This window comes from Cryptococcus neoformans, assembly GCF_000091045.1.
Source record: "Cryptococcus neoformans var. neoformans JEC21 chromosome 7 sequence".
NCBI lineage: Eukaryota > Fungi > Basidiomycota > Tremellomycetes > Tremellales > Cryptococcaceae > Cryptococcus > Cryptococcus deneoformans.
In genome coordinates, this window is record NC_006692.1 from 82,921 (window position 1) to 101,293 (window position 18,373).

Sequence of the window (18,373 nt, forward strand, 5' to 3'; positions counted from 1 at the left end):
CGGGGGGGGTTTGGGGGGGGGGAGATTATCTATATACTTTGATGACAACAAGTCACTTGTCAAGCGATCACGTTTTATGCCAAAGCACATGAAGTTACATAATACGGTGATAAGATTTATTATTTAGCAAGCCGTGCGTTTTTTTCTTTAACATGATGTCTTTATCTACATGATTATAGTGTTATTGTACCGCAGATGAGTAGGGTTCAGGAAAGTCGCTTGTCGTCAAATGAAAGGAAGTGTAGATCGAAGAAAGTTGTTAATAAGAACCCGGCCTGCGAATCTACGTGAATGTTGTCACTACGATAGGAACATCTGCATAATTGCTGAACATAAGTCATCTCTTGTTCGTGTACATTGCGACATTATCACTCATTTTCATCTACTATCATACATATTCTCTTCTCTTTCCTAGCACCGGTTTCTTTCGTCACAGTTTCGGCCACCAACTGCCACTCATGGACTAGTCAGAACCAACGCTGGTAACAGCCCCATAGATACCTCGACCATCGGGTCCGGCACCTTCAGGGTCTTCAGCCCACCAAGCAGGCAAGGTCCAAGGACCCTCCTCATCGCTCTTGTGAAGCAACAAAAGAAGGTGAGTGAAACCGATCTTGGCGGCAACGTCCATGATACCGTAGCTGATGATCTCAGCGTTAACACTGATGAGGTTAATGCCGTCAGTGAGGATCCAGATGACGCCTTGGCCGATGTGAATCCTGTGAATGGTTGATTAGTGGCGATTGCAAGGAAAGTGTTGATGACATACAAGATGATCATGGAGGAGAGAAGGTAGAACAAGCCTTGAGTAGGGCGAGCTCTGTGAACGGAGGCTAAGTGGATGTCAGTCTATGTGAAAGATTGACAATGCTGCTGCAGAATGGGAAAGAGCTTACCTTTTCGACCTTTGGCGAGAAGCACGGTCCAGACGGCCAAGAATGCAAGATCGGCAACTGCGAACCAAGCCCACTTGGTCCCCGCACCTTTCCCGTGCTTACCCCACGGCCAACCGCCACCGACACTTGCAGCCCAAGCAGAGTATACTACAACCAACTGGGCGAGAGCGGCACTCAACGCTGTAGCGGGACTGACTCCTGCCAAGCGAGAAAGAGCAAGAATGGTGAGAGGACCAGTGATGGCAGCGTCAATGTAGCGGATCGAGAATACTTGACGGAAGAAGTGAACGAGAGGTTCGTGGTGACCGGGAGGACCGTAAATGGGAACAAAGGTGGATCCGATATGGGTCGCCAAGGACATGTAGGTTAAGGCGGAGACGGTGAGGATGACGGCAGAGATACTACAGCAAACATGTTAATGGCTTCACTTTGTTATATAGAAAGATTGAACTCACCCATGGAATAAACGGTTCTTCTTCTGAGTCCTACTAGTTAAGACCAATGCAACCACCAAACCGGCGATGAACAATGCAGTGAATACCCAGACTGAGACATGGCCGACACGAGTGGCATGTAAAAACCTTGGGGTAGCTGATGGCTGCAAAATCAAAGCAGAGTCAGTACAAGCTCTCACAGTCAGGACAGTACAGAGTGGCGCTTACGAAAGGTGCGGTGGGCAAGGGCAAATGGTGAGAATGGTGAGGACCCGGGTGGTGGGTGTTTGTGCCCCCGGGAGGGTTGACAGAAATGGTAGTGGTAGGCCTGAACTCTGCGAAGTAATCCATCCTGGCTAGTGATCACTGAATAACTACGAAAGTGGGAAAGGCGGTTGGGTATGTGCTCAGCAGCACCTATATATTGAAGAGGATTCTCCCGATGATGGTGCCAAGTGCCGTCATCTGACAAACGCACCGTGGGCGGCAAGCCCGTATGCTAACAGCAGCCGTACCATGCAGTCCTCGCAAAGTCCCAATTCCGAAGCAAAGGGGCAGAACTCGGGAATGCAAGGTACATTCATGTGCGTCATCGAAGACCTGCGCCTAGCATCATCGGACCACATCTTCCACCAATAATCATCCAAGACCGGCCCACATGAAAACTGCGCTTACAAGGGACAGTAATCATTTTCCAGCGCAGGCATTTCTTTAGCAGCATGGATGAATCGTTCATTCAGTTTTTCGCCTGTAAGCACCGGATGGGCATCTCCTCTCATGTTGTTATGCAGCCCTATTGCAGCTTGACTGGGAACCAGATGCTGAACCAAACGAGAAAAACGAGAGTGACGTAATGGCACCCAATTTGCCGTCTTTCGTCCACTCGGTATGATTACGTATTCAGGGAGAATAAACTGCTGCTGCTACACAGGTGATTTCATGGATTGCGGAGACTGACTTGGAAGTCCGCGAAGCCAGGCTATTTGCACACCCACCAGAGCAAAAGCCGCGAACGAAAATTCGATCGAAAGATGATAGATATGGATATGTATAAAAGCTTAGCAAGGCTAATTATCCGTTATTCCCTTCGCATTTGGGAACAACGCTGCTCCGTGCCAAAAGAAGCGAATAGCGAGGAGACATGCAAAAGTACTTTGATGGCTCTTTTCGAATCCGAAGTGGAGAGGTACGTATTACGCCTATTTTGTTGATTAACACCGGGTAAGCGTTACGGATAAGTTATTCGTTTGTAAGCTTAAATCCGGATCTGACAACGACATCAGAGGAAAAGATAACAATAGGAAAAAGAATGAGGTGATTGGCACATCTGGACCGCTAAACTGATTCCGACAAGACTTTCATGGTGTTCTGGTGTCAGCAAAGACTCCTGGAAGGCGGTGGATATCCAGAGTCCCAAAAGACGGAGAAATCCTTCTCGGAACATATATAAATGGGTAGGATTGTTCACGCAGACCCTCACTTACACTTCGCTTATTATATACTCACAATCCACGCAAAGAGAGATCACATCCTCTCATTATGTTGTCCAACAGACCACCAGACGCTACAACAGCAACACTCGACGATCACCTATCTGCCTTGTCTGCGACTACTTTCATGGCATCCAACGATGGTTTTCTCAGCAAAGTATCACCTTCTCTTGCTTCTACTTCAATTCTTCCGGATCTCGCCCTCGCATCTGCCGACGAAGTTAACCAACCTTGTGAGGAAGTCACTCGCCATCCTTATCAGTCAACGATGGGCAGAGTCGAAGTGGACTTGAAAAAGAAGGGCCAGTTGAAACACATAAGAATGGTAACGCCCTTTCAAACATACTGACATCTTTTCTCATAGCCATCATCATCGCCCCCTTCTCTGTTCTCGCATGGTATCTCATGCCCAAGGCCGAAGATGTTGCTGATAACTTGCCTGGTGCCGCCAAACTGAAGTATATGGATCTCTGTGGCGCTTTCTTCCTCATGAGCAGCCTTGTTCTCTTCATCCTCGGTTTCACTCATGCAACCATTGGCGGCTGGAATTTTGTCATCTTCATTGCTCTCTTTGTCGCTTCTTTGATCTGGGAACACTTTATGCCTCGAGGCCGTTCTCTTCTCCCTCATGGCATCTGGCAATTCCTCAATATTTTCCCGTTCATTATCCAAGCTTTCTCCGTCTTTATGTAGGTGGCTTGCGCGCAGCTTCGTTTGGGCGTTTATTTCCAAGAGAATTTGCTCGATTCTGCTATTCTCTCGGCGGTCAAGATCCTCCCTATGGGCGTCTTGACTCAAATGTTCCCACGACTTATCACTCGACGGAGATTTGTACACATGTTTCCTCTGCACTTTGTCTGGCAGGTAGCTTGCTTGTCGCCTTCAGGGAGGGAGAATACGGAGATGGCTATTGGAGATTTATGTTTACTGCTCAGGCTATCGGGACTATTGGTGCAATAATCGTGTTTATCGGCATGAAGTAAGATTTTCTCTCTCTTTATCTCTCCTCTTTCAAAGAATGGTCTAAATATGGCATACCTTGTTTCAACACTTTTATCATCCAAGCCTTCCCCCTTGAATTCGTAGGTATCGGCGGATCTTTCGCCAACACTGTCTTCCAAGTCAGCGGTGTTATTGGTATCTCTGTTGTTCAAGCTGGACTCGTCGGTGACGGTGAAAGCTGGGCCGGTTCCCCGAACTTTTTCCTCTTTACAGGTGCCTACATTATGTTTACCAGCTTGGTGATCGTCTTATGGTATAGACAAAAGTTGATGCCCAAACTTGAAGGGTCTGTGGTAGCTGCCTAAAGCGGTTGCCTGCGTTTGAGGATCTGTTTCTTTGGAGGCCTTCTGCTTTTTTATTTGGGTATGTCGTAATTGGTCTAAGGTTTATTACTCTAACTTTAACGTTTAACGGTCGGACGGTCTGGAGTCCTTGTTAAAATAAAACGCGAAACATTGCGTTATACAACGCATGCGAATACTCATTTTTCATGCTCATGTTCAATTCTACAAGAAAGGATGCCAACAGTATCATACACACTCTCATAAAAAGAGGTAAGGGAATAAGTTTTCTACAGCATCTCGTATCGTCGGAAGCTATATGTGTCCGTCAGTCGTCCGCTCTGTATTGTCCTACTGCCAAGGAAAACTCACGTATAACCCAAGAACGCCAAATCTTTCTTCGCATCGCTTCCGGTTTCGGCTCCGACAGGGATATCCGGAACCTGGTCGAGTTCGTCGGTGGGGAAGTAGGAAGTATCGGTGATAGATCGGAGGTGGGGAACGAAGGGGGCATCAATCTCGCGTATGGTTGCCCAGTCGACACCATAGAAGAACTGCACGGGACTGCATCAATTTGATTCATATAGAAGGGAACTGGAACTCACAGGGTGGGCTTTAAGTTGTTCGACGGTGTACCTTCTGTCAGCCTCGCAAAGCATCCTAAACAATAGTCAATGAACCGTTTCAGAACAAGGATACATATAGGATACTGACCGCCTGATCAGATCCTCGGCTTCTCGACTGAGATGAACATCATCTGGGAAGAACAAGTAATTTCTCCAGTCGATGATCTTCTTGTAGACATCATGAGCATTCTCAGAACAGAAGGGAGGATAGCCTAAGCATGTTTCGTAAGTAGGCATTCATAGCAAGGATGATGAGACGCACCGACAAGACACTCAAACATGATAGCACCAAGGGACCACCAATCACATTCCTTCCCGTAACCCTGCTGCAAAAAGATTTCCGGGGAAATCTATCAAGAGTTAGCACAGTCGTTACTGTGGTACCGATTACGCAGCTCACATAGTCAGGAGTTCCGACAGTGGAATAAGCCAACTTCCTCCTGTTCGCCTTCCAGGTAGCAATATCCTGCTTGCTAGTCATCGTCAAGTTGATCGCATTTACCATAACACTATTTCGAGCCCCAGCGGCAGTTTGAGAATGTCGATTGCTGCCAGAAACGTCGCCCCCGCCGAGAAGACGCTGATAGTAGGCAGAGTCGTGTTGCTTGTGGAAACCAGTGGAAAGACCGAAGTCAGAGAGCTTGATGTGACCCAGTGAGTCAATGAGGATGTTATCGGGTTTGATGTCACGATGAATAAAACCAAGATTGTGTACAGCCTCAATAGCCAAGATACATTCGGCCATGTAAAACTTGGTGACGTCCTCCGAGAAAGTGTCATATTTGATGAGCCTATTTTATGGTCAGCTCAAACTTCGCATTTCCTTTTGAAGCTTACATAGTCATCAAGTCACCACCGGGGAGGAACTCCATGACAAGGTAAAGATACTGCGTGTCCTGGAAAGAGTAGTATAGTTGCACGACCCAAGGGGAATTGCTCTCGGCAAGCACGTCCCTCTCAGCTCGAACATGCGCAAGCTATCTCGACATAAGTTTTTAGATCAGATCATCAAAATAACACACACCTGGTCCTTTTTGAACATTTCATTTTTCCTCAAAGTCTTCATAGCATATATTTTACCAGTGTCGGCTTTTTGGACGAGTCTGACTTCACCGAATGCACCCTTACCAATGACCTTGACAGTACGAAAGTCGTCAAGGCCAATTCGGGTGCGTCGAAGACGGAGATAGCTATTATATGTAAGCGGACGATGAACCGATGATGATGGGGAACTCACTTTGACTCTCGACGGCCGAGATTGATTAACTGACGGGCCTTTAAGGAATCAGGAGTGAGAGCATCAGCTGCGAGCTGCTTTTCGAGCGCCGTTCGTCTAGACGGCAAATTAGCACATAATTCAAAAAGTCGATGTCTCCACAATACTCACCTCTCCTTTCTCCCAACCACACCTTCAACGGCCTCCTTGTAGAATAGCTCCAACTTCATTTTCGCACCCATCGCCTTTCCCTGAACAGCTTCCGAGAATTGCCCAGGCTTTCGCTCAAAATACACGTAGTCGGGTCCTTTATCACTCGCGAGTGATCCCAAGCCCTCTGCACCATTGCCTTGAATCTGTCCACCTGCATTAGCTTGTGCTACAGCAGGAGTCGGTCCTTCTCCGGGTCTCATGGAGCCCGGTTGACCAATATTGGGTTGAGAAACCTGTGGGACGGTGGGCATGGGCGATGTACGGCCTGGACCTGCCATGTTTTGAGGGTTCAGCATATGCTGTTGCTGCTGCTGAAAATTTGATGGGCCCGGTTGTTGTTGCTGACTTGGGCGATACGACATGCTGTGGAAATGGTAGTCGAAGCCAGTCGACGTCTGATGCCACGCGATGAGATGTAAAAGAGAAATATGCACAATGCGCGTTTCCTCCTCGCAAGCACACTCAAGTTTTAACGCGTCAGGGTTCAATTATAGAACGGGTGTCTAATTTCTAATTTTCATTACAAATCGACTTTCAGCCATTACAACTCTATACTTCTAGAGTTGGAGCAGCCGACACTACGATCTTCATCGACGGATGTCTTGTTGCGTTTACGTTACAACTGCCTTACAACAAGGTCTGCTGATATCACCATCGACGTTGCTCTTCGGACGTTTCGCTCATTCCAGTTAAGCTTTCCAAAAATCGGAGCTTCCGTAGGCTTTAATTCAGGCCATATCATTGTGAAGTTTTCAGTGCTATTGCGATACATATCATGATGCGAATCACTTCGACATTTGTTTCATTTGGATGTACTTCTGACTCTGCTATCCTAGTAATACAATCGCCTTCATCACTATGCCCTACTATGCCATATCATATCCCACAGTTAATTTCGTTTAGGCGGTTCGGTACTTGTGAGGATTGTTGTCCTTCAACTGTGGCGATTGTCAGGGCTAATGTGGAAATTCAATAAAAGATACGTACATGTTGCATAGACTGGTTAAGAGTGGGATGGGCATCCTCGTAATGGCCGTCTCGAGTCTTATATCTGTACTTAAATTGGGCGACAGAGCTGTCAAAGCATCAGCAAGGGAGACAATCGCTCGAAAGGTCAATTTGACATACGAAGGGTATGTGTCAAGCTTGTCGGAAGAATCCCAAGGATTGACAATGCCGGTTGACACTAACTTCTTAACTGGTTCGGGCTCGACGCTCTTCTTCCAGCTAAAGAGCAGCAGTCATAAGTATCGAATCGACGAGACTTGGAGAGGCATAGCAACTTACAACATGTAACCGGCAACACCAAAGATACCAGTCATGATGAAGGCGAGAGGGTACAAGGCAGGATCTCTCTTGGCAAATCGGTTGACCCTTCGAGTGGCCTGTTCGATATTACCAGTGGCTGAAAGCTTGCTCTGAGGGGTCTCAATCTACATGATTTGGTAAGCAATCTTCATTTGCACTTGGCGGAACGGTACGTACAGAGGGATCATGAGGAGGGAGAGAAGAAGACATGTTGAGTTACTGTTGATGGGTTGATAACGATTTGTTCTATTTAGATAGTCGAGCGAGTTACCTGTCAATATTTGAGACGTGAATGTGTGGGAAAGACAAGAAGCGCAAGTGCTGCGAGAGGTATATATACCGGCTTAGAATAATATCCGACAGTTCGATGGTTGACATGTGACGCAATATGGTGATGCAAGATCTGTACGGGAATCTAGTTTGCGTAGCTAATAAATCTACATCGATATGCAAAGCCAACTACGACATATACGACAACTCCCCTTAGTCATACCTCATACGCAAGTGGAGCATGACATCCGCTGCAGAACGGGACTTGAGCTCAATGAAGGAAGCAAGGCTTGACGTCATATGCTTGTGATTGACCTGAGTGTGGCGGTCGGAATGTTCCGCCGGTCTGCGGCGAGTCGTCCTCTTTTTATTGGTTTATTATTTATTCACAGGGCCAGACCGAGCAAATGCATACATAATAGCGCCGCTGGAAGGAGGGAGAAGGTCGATCTGGCTGAGCGTATGGTGTATTATTCTTAAGAGCGGAATGCGATGGGTAAGAACGGGCATTGCCGAAGTAGAACCCTTTATTTGCTCGTTCGGCGAAGATGTTCCGACGCGGTTGGTCTGCTGCTGGCTGCTTGTCGCCGGTGGAAGGGTCGTCAAGAAATGGGTACTAATGATGGATAGCTCTGAAGTTCGAATGGTGTCGATTATAAGAGATGAAGCCTTATTCCCCTGCTCATATTGCCGATGAGTTGAAGAATTTGGGAAGATGAGTGAAAGAACAACTGAAGAATAGACAATACGCAGATAAATAAAATTAAGCGTCTGCTGCAAGGAGACAGATTTTGAGACATCAGTCTAGCTAGTCACTTCTTGATACACGACGCTTCCACGTGGCTCCCGAGCATCAATAAGAACACGAGGACGGGAGGAGATGCGTGGTGGTGGTATTACTGTACAAAGATTGTTCTTTTGCTACTTGTACGGCTCCTCATACTTACTGAATGCATCTAATGCCCCTCTGAAAATGTGGCTTAGGGTGATGAACAGCATGAGTACCGTACGCATATCCATACGTATGTAAATAGATATAGACAAGCGGAGATAACCAAACAAACAAGGCACCGAGAGTTTTGCATGCTGTTTTTTTTTGTCATGCCCCTTCTTCGGTTTCCTTGACAATATCTGAGATGGTTGAGGTACGTAGTTCTCTTGGGTGTTGTTGTTCGTTACCAGCTGGGACGCCCATGCGGCATTCAATACTACAGAAAATATATCCTTTGTCATCCAGGAAATAACGGCGGCGCCGTCACGGGCGGGAGGGTGTTTATTGTTGATTGCCAAGAGGAGCAGATCGTTGTACAATGGTAAAATCTTTATATATTAATATTCCCCGTGTCACCTTTGAAAATTTCCTCACTTTTCGCCTCCGTTCTCATCCATGACCCCCACAACCCCCCATTCAACCGCCACCGTTACGTAGACGAAAATCGTCTCTACATGTCTATACCCTTTTCAGATGTGCATGCATTGAACCATGGACATGAAAAACGTCGCCAAAAAAATCGTGTCCGTGCCTGATTCGTGCCTGAAGGCATGGATTCGTTCGTGGCCGCCATATGCACGGCGGATATCACCGCCGTTTCATTCCTCGGACGTCGTTCGTGAAAGAAGGAACCGTCCAGTTTCTAGATAGAACTTTCTTATGTTTCTTCTTCTGTTATACGTATTTTCTCATGCCACGGCTTCCTGGACCTTCTACTGCACTATAAACGGCTTTAACTGCCTTTATTCCTATAAAACGCACCTATCCCGACGGCTCCTCTTTCTATCCCCTGTCCCTAAACACCCAGGAGACCCGCCTTCTCCAACTGTCCATCCTCAATCACACCCAATCAACCGCCACCGTCCTCCAATGGTCCTCTCCCTGGCGGTGACGTTCCTCCCAGACTTACGGCCCCTCGAACCAAACAACAAACAGCAATCGCCATAACTTGGCTGCCTGTGCCCAAAATATCATGCTAGATTTTGGATCTGATGGCGCGACTGGAAGTGGCCCGGCGAAGCTCTCTAGCTGCTAACCCTACAATACATGCTGTGCCAATGAAATTGTACAGCTACCTCTGCCTACAGATCCTGAACCTGAACCCTACGAGCTAAGCTTTCGACAAGTAATTCCGAAGGTACGCCTCCCTTCTACCCAGTCCCCTTGATCATACCTCTGTGAAATCACCTAGAATGCAGCCGGCTTCAGAAGCGACCTTCGCAACTATAACGGCGCTTTCAGACATCGACATCAATCCGTCTGGGGACTCAAAGGTATTCGATCTGTTACCCATTATTTGCAGCCGAGTCTTATCATCTCATCAGATTCATTTTGTCTGCGCCTGGAGACGCCTCTATTTATGCTCAGGTCGGTATGTCCGAACTTAACGAAGATAGCAGAGTCCAGCAACTTAACAGAATTGAAATGCCTTCAACTACTGTGATCGGCCTTAACGAAGATAGCAGAGTCCACCAACTTGACAGAGTTGAAATGCCGTCAACTACTGTGATCGGCAATCCTCAGGCGGATTGAGCAGATGTCGCTGTGTGTAGATTTTTATATCAAATAACTCCTAACAGTTAAGGCAAGACTGCAGCGAGAGCCTCATGTAAGTGCGTTTTACTTCACAGTTGTATAATATAGCTAACGTTTCCTGCGCCCAATCGCTTTGAAGCGTTTCAATGGGTTCGTTCTCCTATGCGTACGAAATATCCTTCAAGCAATTATGCAAGATACAGTAGCATAACAATACTATATAGCCAGAATGTAATATATTCCACCATGCTCAAACCGCGAAAAACATAGCTTTCTATGACTTGTGCATTCTTAATAAACAACTGAGAAACGAAGCAAACAAACTGCAGGTAAGATAGGCTTCGCTCTCCTAATGATAGGAGAGGGAGGTTTGATGTCACTTACGTTCTCAGGAGTCTAGTTGCCTGCTTCTTGAGGCTCTTGAGTGTGACCGTAACTGACGAAAGTACGTAGTAGATTCAATTCTCCTTATTTTGACCAGTTGCGGAATATATAGGGGCTGTTGATTTCTTACAATAATGAGTGATGAAACAACAAACGAATTTGAGGCTACTCGATGTGTATACATATTAGGTATGACATAACGTCTGAATATACTTGTGATATGCGGCATATAACGGCTAAGAAACGATGGGTTCGATGATATTGCTACAGTACAGTACAGCGTCCGCATTTCTAATCTGATCACGATCACTTCGTTTCACTTTAACGCCTAATTGGGGTCAACATGCGTCCCCTCACTGCTCTGATCATCCGATTTCGGCTGAGTGCCATCTGGCTGAACCTCCTTCGCGCCCTTATTCTGAGCTTGGGCATGCTCATGGCCCTTGCCGGTATGGTCGCTCAACCCCTTGTCTCCATTACCGTCACCCTTTTCTCCGCCGGTAGCGCCCTTTTCTCCCTCACTGTCATCCTTCTTTTTCTCATTGTCTCCTTTCTTTGCATTACCTTCCTGCTTCTTGGTGTCGCCAGACTTGGCTTCATCTTTCTTGTCATCCTTCTTTCCGTTGTCGCCGCCCTCCTCATCCTTCTTAGTAGAGGCGAATCGGTAGTAGGAACCATTGTGGTCAGTCTCGTGCACGATGGTGAGACGCTGAAGATCGGTGAGGAAGTTTTCAAGCTTCTCATTCTTCTTGGACCGGCTCTTACGGCCGATGCTGTCGAGCCAGCGGATTGAGTTGAGCATGAGGTCTTCAAAGAATAGTCAGCAATGCTCGAAGAGTTAGAAATCAGTGTACTCACAGACAAGGAGGATGATGATGACGACGCCGAAACTGAAGCACCAGATCTTGACAACTGTGACAACATCGGTCCAACCACCATGAGGAGCATCACCCGAAATCCAACCGAAAAGGGCAAAGATGGTAGCCAAGGCATCGACACCAATTACTGCAGCCACAAGCTGGAATGAAGGCCAGACGTTGGGGGTACCAGGCTCTTGGGCCAATCGAGTGATGACTATACTCCGATAAGCGTTGGTCCGTGAATTGGGGAAAGAAGCTTACAAATAACCCAGCTTTCGGTCAACGCAACTTCCAAGAAGAGAATTTCCTGAGTTGAGCCAAAGTTCTGGACGATACCTCCGTTGTCAATCCATAGAGTAGCTCGAATGATCCAGGTACCCGCTGCGAGAAGAAGACCCATAATGGTAGAGATGATCCAGACCTTGGGCAACTGCCATTCAACAGGCTGATGAGCGTAAGGAGCTCGGTCGTAGGCAATGGCGATGGTAGCGACATCGGCAAAGATGGCAAGGAAGACAACGAGGTCGACACGGATAGTCTCATTGAGAATAAGGATGGAAAGCATCAAATACACTTCAAGGTGGACACAAAGAGCAATACTATAAGGTATTCATTAGTTTTGACAGTTTTCGACGGCGGACCACCCACCGATAGATGATATACGCCTTCATTCGGTGGAAAATCTGCCGAGCGACCTTAATGGCAGTGATGATAGTAGAAAGACCTTCGTCGAGGAAGACAACATCGGCAGCAGTCCTAGCGGCATCACTGGCACCTTCGACAGCAATACCACAGTCGGCCTTTTTCAAACTAGGAGCGTCATTGACACCATCACCAGTCATAGCAGTCAAGTGGCCACGTTCCTGCAAAAGGTTAACGACCTGGTACTTGTGTTCGGGGAAGACTTCGGCAAAACCGTCCGCCGCTTCAACAAAGTCTCGGATGTCAGAACCAGCCATACCACCACCAATGAGTTTCTCAGAGTCATAAACGTTGGTTTTGAGGCCGAGCTGTTTACAAGTTTCCTTGGCGATAGCCACGGCGTCACCAGTAAGCATCTTGACTTGGATACCTAGGTCATGAGCTTCTCCGATCGTCTGCAGCAAATTGTTAGCTTCACTGGTAAGACACATACATATCACAAAGAGCGCTTTACCTTGGCAGTGTCGATACGAGGGGGGTCGAACATACAAAGCATACCGAGCAATTCCCAGTCTTTGCCGTCTTCCTTGACCGCGACACCCAAACTTCGGAAACCACGAGACGCAAATTGTTGAGATTGGGCTCGGTAGGCGGACACAGTGTCAGGATCGAACTTGGTGAGTTTCAAGATGGCGTTGGGAGCACCCTTGGCGCAAGTGTAGTGCTTGCCCTCCTTCTCAACCTCGGCAGTGATTCGCTTGGAAACAGGGTCGAAAGGAGTGAATTTGTGGGTCTTCCATCCGCCCTTGAGCATCTCTTGAGCCTTGGGGTAGTCCTTCAAGCCGACGATGGTGACCTTGTCAATAGGGTCAAGACCGAGAACGTTGTGAGAAGAAGCGAGAACAGCGACAGCCATGAACCAATTGGGGTCGACATCGGGCGCGATGTATGGTTCGTTTAAGGAAAGCTTGTTGGCAGTAAGAGTGCCCGTTTTGTCGGAACAAAGTATGTCGACACCAGCCAGAGACTCGATGGCGGTAAGCTTCTGGACGATAGCCTTTCGTTTGGCGAGGTAGGCAGCACCGACGGCAAGAGTAGTAGTCGTGACGACAGGAAGACCGACAGGCACACCAATGATAAAGAAAATAAGGGCATAAACGAGAAGATTGTTCTCTCTAGGGGTAGCGATACCAGTTCCTCGGAAGAAGCCACCAATCCAAACAGCGAAGATGAAGGCAACGACCATAACTAAAAGCCTATGGGTCTATTAGCCCCATTGCTGCCAAGTTTCTTGGATTTAAGAAACTCACGTTGTACCAATGCCACCGAGGACAATCTGGAAATGACCTTTTTCATTGGAACCTGGAATTGTCCGTCAGTGATGACTGAACAACCACAGGGAAAGTGACTCACTGGACACAAGTGAGGCAGTCCTACCGACAAAGCTTCCCTTGGCACTGACAGTGACGACTCCAAAGCACTTGCCACGCTTCACACCACACGTGTAGTAAGCGACATCACCGATAAACTTGTCCACAGCAAGAGACTCTCCAGTGATAGCAGACTGATCAACGGAACAGAGGGATGGGCCCTTGTCCGGTCCATCATCCTCATCGTCGTCATCACCTTTCTTAGAATGCTTCGACTTTTCTACGCGATCAAGGATGTCCTTCGACTGTTTCGAAGTTAGCAAAAAATCCATACTACACAAAATGGCAAAGATGTACCTTGGAACCATCTTTGTCTTCATAGTCACCAATAATCTGGCACATCATAAGTCAATCTGTCATTCTGCCACTGTACCACCTCGGCTTACCTTTGCATCAGCGGCGATGGTCTTGCCTTCTTCGAGAACTAAGATGTCACCGGGAACAAGCTCTCGAGCCTCAATTTCTTCCTCTTTCCCGTCTCGAATAGCAACCGTTTTGAGGGCGATTCCAGCCTTGAGTTGAGCTACGATGTCTCCGGCTTGTCTGACAGGACACATTAGTTGCTTTCTTATCACGGATAGAAAGATAGAGTGGCTTACTTCTCCTGATACCAACCAACACCAGCATTTAGGAACCTGGGAACTTGTTAGTAATTGTTCAGTGGCATTCTAGACCAAGCACTGAGACTTTCAAGCAGAAAAACGTCGGAACATCAAAATATACGGAGCGGAAAATAATTACCACATCGCTTCGAACATTATGCAAAGCGATAAAGGCCGCATTGGCTTCATTCAAGGCGCCCATGAGACGGAGACGCGGCCAATGCCGCCCAAGGTAACGTCATTTCACCATTCCTTATGACCTTTTTTTTCGGCTTTTTCTTTTGACGTCCTCCCGGCATATAAATTCACCATCCAGAAATGGGACAATGGACGAAGAACTTACAGAATACCTAGGATGACACTAGTATCAGTAAAGTTATGCAGGTTGGTACACAAGAGAGAATTACAAACCTATGATGACTCCGAAATCAATCCAATCTCGAAGACCTGCAGACAAAATAACAGCGAGTTCCATAACATAAAGGATGGGCCCTCGGAAGTAGGAGATGAATTTGAGGAACTGGTTTTCGTTTGGGCTGAGTTCAGGTCAGTCCCCATCTATTATGGCCAAAAGGATATGAGGCCCACTCAAATGAATGACTTACGATTCAAGCTCGTTCCAGCCAGAATGCTTCCTACGTTCTTCAATCTCCGAAGAGGAAAGACCCTTTTGTCGGTCGGTATTGAGCCAGTCTGGCGGCACCTATAACTCAAATTTTAGCAAGGGGTACCGTGGCAGAATGCTGCGAACTCACCTTCTTGCCTCCAGTCTCCACCTTCGTCTTCTTCCAGGGGGTATACCACTTCCTGATATACTTGACGTTCTCTTCGTCTTCCTTCCCTTCATCATCCCCCCCTTTCTTGATTTTTTCTTGCTGGTCTGCAACGTACTTCAAGAGCACATCATACTCCTCACCGGAGTACTCTGTAATAATCGAGGTTAGTCATGAATTTTATATACGTGCCATCGTGCAAGTACATACTCTTCTTTTTGTCCTCCTCCTGACGCTTAGCCTCTGTTTCAGCATCACCAGCCTCTGGGTCCTTCTTGTGGTTCTTGCGGTTCTTCAACCCCATCATGAAACTCCTTGCTTCCTGCTAACAGCCAATTATTGGTGTTATTTACTCCTCTTGCTCAACTTGAACTTCCAAGCTTCTCCGAACAACGTTGATAGTAAATTAGGTGGAACGCTATAGATGAAGCGTAACAAACTGTACGAGGATGGGTGTAAAAGACAACGTCGGTATCAAAAAAGTCTGATGATGCTATAAAAAGCTACAGTCGTCTTGGAGCTACGGATTAATCTGTTTTCACCTCATCCATGATTGATTAACGTTATGGAATCAAGCCTGTTGAAAAGTCCCTACGCCTTCCTGATGTCATCATCGATTGTAACTGGCTGCATACTTCCTTGCCTGGAATGGAAGGTACGGGGTCGCGCGGTTATGCACACCGAACGACGCAAGCATCAATGTAAGGAACCTAGAAAACACGATACAGGAAACAATAAGGTCGGTCGCAGTTGCAGAGCTAAGGCACAATGACACAATGCAACCAAATGAGGAGCAGAGTTGCTGATCCGCATTTATTCATAGAAACATGATGATGAAAACAGAGAGCGGTTGCTTTACAGCACGCGGCAAGCGGCATCGGATGTGGGGCACCTGGATAAATGATGATGATGAATGATGATAGTTTTTTATGGCGGAGTTCGACGAAGTCTGGACTAGTAATTAATTATTAAGAGCAAAAACGGCCTCATGTTCCATATTATCCATATGATATCTCTGTGACTGTTGTACTCCATTCGGATTTGAGCGATAAAATTGGGGACGACAATCGAGAATTAGAAGCGCAGGGACTGTCGACTTCCACTCATGAGTAGGAGTAGTGATTTCAAACGTCATCGTCGACCGCCGTTTTCATCTCATGCGGCATGCCGGGTTTTTCGCTTCTTCTTTGTCCGCTTTTCCCCCCTGTCTCTCCAATTCAGAAAGGAAAGAAAGGAGCAAACCTCAGCGCCTGCGCCCTAGCCGCCAACATGCCAGCAGACGGTTAGGAACTGAATGCTATTTTCAGCCGTTGCCCAATATGTTCGGCAGCATGACGTCAGCCCCTTTTCCGTTATGTCAACAAATCAATTCAGGCACGGGAGGATTTTTTTGTGATGAGATAACGATAAATGAATTTCACCTTATATTATATTATAGGGGAACACCTTGTAGGGATTATTGCCAGTAGGCATCACTCAAGCTACTCTTCAGACCTGTCGCTTTGATGCTCGCCGTCCGGTCAACCTGTACACAACTGTTCACCATCACAATACGTTGCTGTTACTCCTGAAAGGCTGAATGTTCGAAACAGGCGAACATTGGCATCATCAATGCTCGATGCTAGCGAAGCTGAAATATAGTTCATCTAATGTGTCCTTGTTGCTTTAAATATTAATGCTGTGTGTGCTATATATAAGTATTATCTGGAAATGCGATTATAATGGGCATTTTGTCTATTATTGTGCAACTTATGTTTTTATTTCCTCAAGCCAACAATTTCAGAGGCTGAATGCGAGAAAAATCACCATGAGAGTCAGCTAAACGTCACATATCCCATTGGAAGCTCAAACACTCACAATATTATTTTCTTTCCTGGTCTAACCATCTCTTCATTACCGTTATCGTTGCATCATACTCCTCCTTCACGCTCGGCTTTGGCGACATCGGAGGAGGCTTATCCCACGCATGCTTCTCCCCTTTGATCTCCCTCACGCTCACATTAATCCCTTTACTCTCCAACCTCTCCTTGAACTTGATCCCTTCCGCATGTAACATATCATACTCGCAAAGTGCCAAATGCACAGATGGAAGCTTCTCTATCATCTCATCTGGAGCGATACCAGGACTTAGCCGACAGTCCAAGAGATCGACGCCTGGCGGGAGGTAAGATGAATCAAAGAGGGTAGTGAGAGAGGGAGCTAATGTGAATTCGGGTTTCTCACAGGCTGAACGTTTTTCGGGTCGGGTAAGGGAGTAGTCGAGCAATGGGTAGAATGTGATGATGCCGCAGATGGGTAGTGGGTCAATAGGGAGAGAATAACCCCATTTACTGGGCGTATGGAGGAGGTGATGTGATGAGAAGGCGAGATTCCCGCCGGCCGAGAACCCAGAAATGAAAAGTTTTGTAGGGTCAATGCCATAGGCTTTGGCATGCTCTGTGACATGTAGAATGGACGAAGCGCAATCCTCGACGGGTGTGGGGAAAGGGAACTCAGGAGCAAGTCGATATGAAACTGCAATGGCGACAGCCCCCATTTGCTCGCAGACTGCCCCTGCCCAACGAGCATCATCTGTTCCCTGGCCAAGCACAAATCCGCCTCCGTGGAATATAATCACTCCCGGACGATTGCCAGAGTCGGCAGACCCCAACTTGACACCATTTGGCACGTAGACATCCAGCCTAATGGCCTTCTTCCCCTTCTTCTCACCTAATGTACAGTCGATCCACTTCGTGAGTGTGGCAGAAGGTGCGGCAGGGTGGGCGTAATGGTGTATTGTATAAGCAAGAGAAGCTGCGTTTCGAAGTAGTTTGGCACGAAGAGCGCGAGCCCAATAGGGAGATTGGCTGCTGGAGGCGTGAGGGTGACCATCGTCCATGATGTTTAGTTCTGCCGGAGGAGTGTGAAGTCGAAAACAAAAAGAGATAGCTCGCAGCATTCAGACTAATTGAGTTTCGACCGTATGGTCTGGAGACTATTGACCACTTGATAGGCTTCTTGCGTGAGGCGCGATGTTGGTAAATGGTATACACAGCTATGGTGAAGTAGTTAGCTTATGTGCTATGATGGGAGTCCGTTTTGTGCCGAGAGGAAAACCTCATGGAGCGCAAGGGTGCTAGTAGTCGTCGATCGAAAGTCTCAAGGACTAATTACGATTCTCATACTAATAGCTGTGACTAATAAACACCTGTCATGATGCCGAGAAAAGCATCTGATTTCTTGGGCCTGGAGCTGATCGTTGGTGCTGATAAAACGTGCGATATGCCGAGTAAAGATGACAAAATGACTGGACCAAAAATTATCAAAACCGGGCGGCTGGCGATCCGTTACTATCTGTGACGTCAATAACTCGAGGCACCTTTTGTGATGTCACTGTTTACTCGTTTGAAAGTGCAAGGCGTGCGTGGTTTTAGAGCTTT

General features: G+C 47.1%; 5 protein-coding genes across 5 annotated transcripts; all 5 read right to left on the reverse strand.

The window, feature by feature from the left end:
• Window positions 1-305: 305 nt before the first annotated feature.
• On the reverse strand, window positions 306-2,147 carry CNG00350 (opsin 1, putative). Its single transcript, XM_571773.2, has 5 exons — window positions 1,559-2,147; window positions 1,352-1,494; window positions 897-1,297; window positions 770-833; window positions 306-719 (listed from the first exon to the last, which is right to left on the reverse strand). The coding sequence occupies exons 1-5, from the start codon at window positions 1,679-1,681 to the stop codon at window positions 464-466; spliced, it is 987 nt and encodes a 328-aa protein (XP_571773.1). The 5' UTR covers window positions 1,682-2,147; the 3' UTR covers window positions 306-463.
• Window positions 2,148-4,293: 2,146 nt separating this feature from the next.
• On the reverse strand, window positions 4,294-6,579 carry CNG00360 (serine/threonine-protein kinase orb6, putative). Its single transcript, XM_571731.2, has 10 exons — window positions 6,117-6,579; window positions 5,967-6,062; window positions 5,754-5,919; window positions 5,567-5,706; window positions 5,130-5,520; window positions 4,992-5,079; window positions 4,818-4,941; window positions 4,709-4,763; window positions 4,476-4,657; window positions 4,294-4,418 (listed from the first exon to the last, which is right to left on the reverse strand). Exons 1-10 carry the CDS (start codon window positions 6,518-6,520, stop codon window positions 4,394-4,396), a joined length of 1,671 nt encoding a protein of 556 aa, XP_571731.1. The 5' UTR covers window positions 6,521-6,579; the 3' UTR covers window positions 4,294-4,393.
• A 333-nt stretch (window positions 6,580-6,912) lies between these two features.
• On the reverse strand, window positions 6,913-7,908 carry CNG00370 (expressed protein). The gene is made up of 5 exons (XM_571734.2): window positions 7,644-7,908; window positions 7,446-7,591; window positions 7,287-7,385; window positions 7,146-7,233; window positions 6,913-7,096 (listed from the first exon to the last, which is right to left on the reverse strand). The coding sequence occupies exons 1-5, from the start codon at window positions 7,674-7,676 to the stop codon at window positions 7,058-7,060; spliced, it is 405 nt and encodes a 134-aa protein (XP_571734.1). The 5' UTR covers window positions 7,677-7,908; the 3' UTR covers window positions 6,913-7,057.
• A 2,924-nt stretch (window positions 7,909-10,832) lies between these two features.
• Window positions 10,833-15,396, reverse strand: CNG00380 (hydrogen-exporting ATPase, putative). Its single transcript, XM_571736.2, has 15 exons — window positions 15,165-15,396; window positions 14,937-15,106; window positions 14,787-14,884; window positions 14,593-14,717; window positions 14,525-14,531; window positions 14,179-14,214; window positions 13,966-14,122; window positions 13,877-13,912; window positions 13,563-13,824; window positions 13,460-13,511; window positions 12,664-13,405; window positions 12,156-12,604; window positions 11,769-12,106; window positions 11,506-11,721; window positions 10,833-11,454 (listed from the first exon to the last, which is right to left on the reverse strand). The coding sequence occupies exons 1-15, from the start codon at window positions 15,259-15,261 to the stop codon at window positions 10,976-10,978; spliced, it is 3,264 nt and encodes a 1,087-aa protein (XP_571736.1). The 5' UTR covers window positions 15,262-15,396; the 3' UTR covers window positions 10,833-10,975.
• A 1,209-nt stretch (window positions 15,397-16,605) lies between these two features.
• On the reverse strand, window positions 16,606-18,202 carry CNG00390 (conserved hypothetical protein). Its single transcript, XM_571737.1, has 2 exons — window positions 16,812-18,202; window positions 16,606-16,740 (listed from the first exon to the last, which is right to left on the reverse strand). Exon 1 carries the CDS (start codon window positions 17,890-17,892, stop codon window positions 16,816-16,818), a length of 1,077 nt encoding a protein of 358 aa, XP_571737.1. The 5' UTR covers window positions 17,893-18,202; the 3' UTR covers window positions 16,606-16,740; window positions 16,812-16,815.
• Window positions 18,203-18,373: the final 171 nt, after the last annotated feature.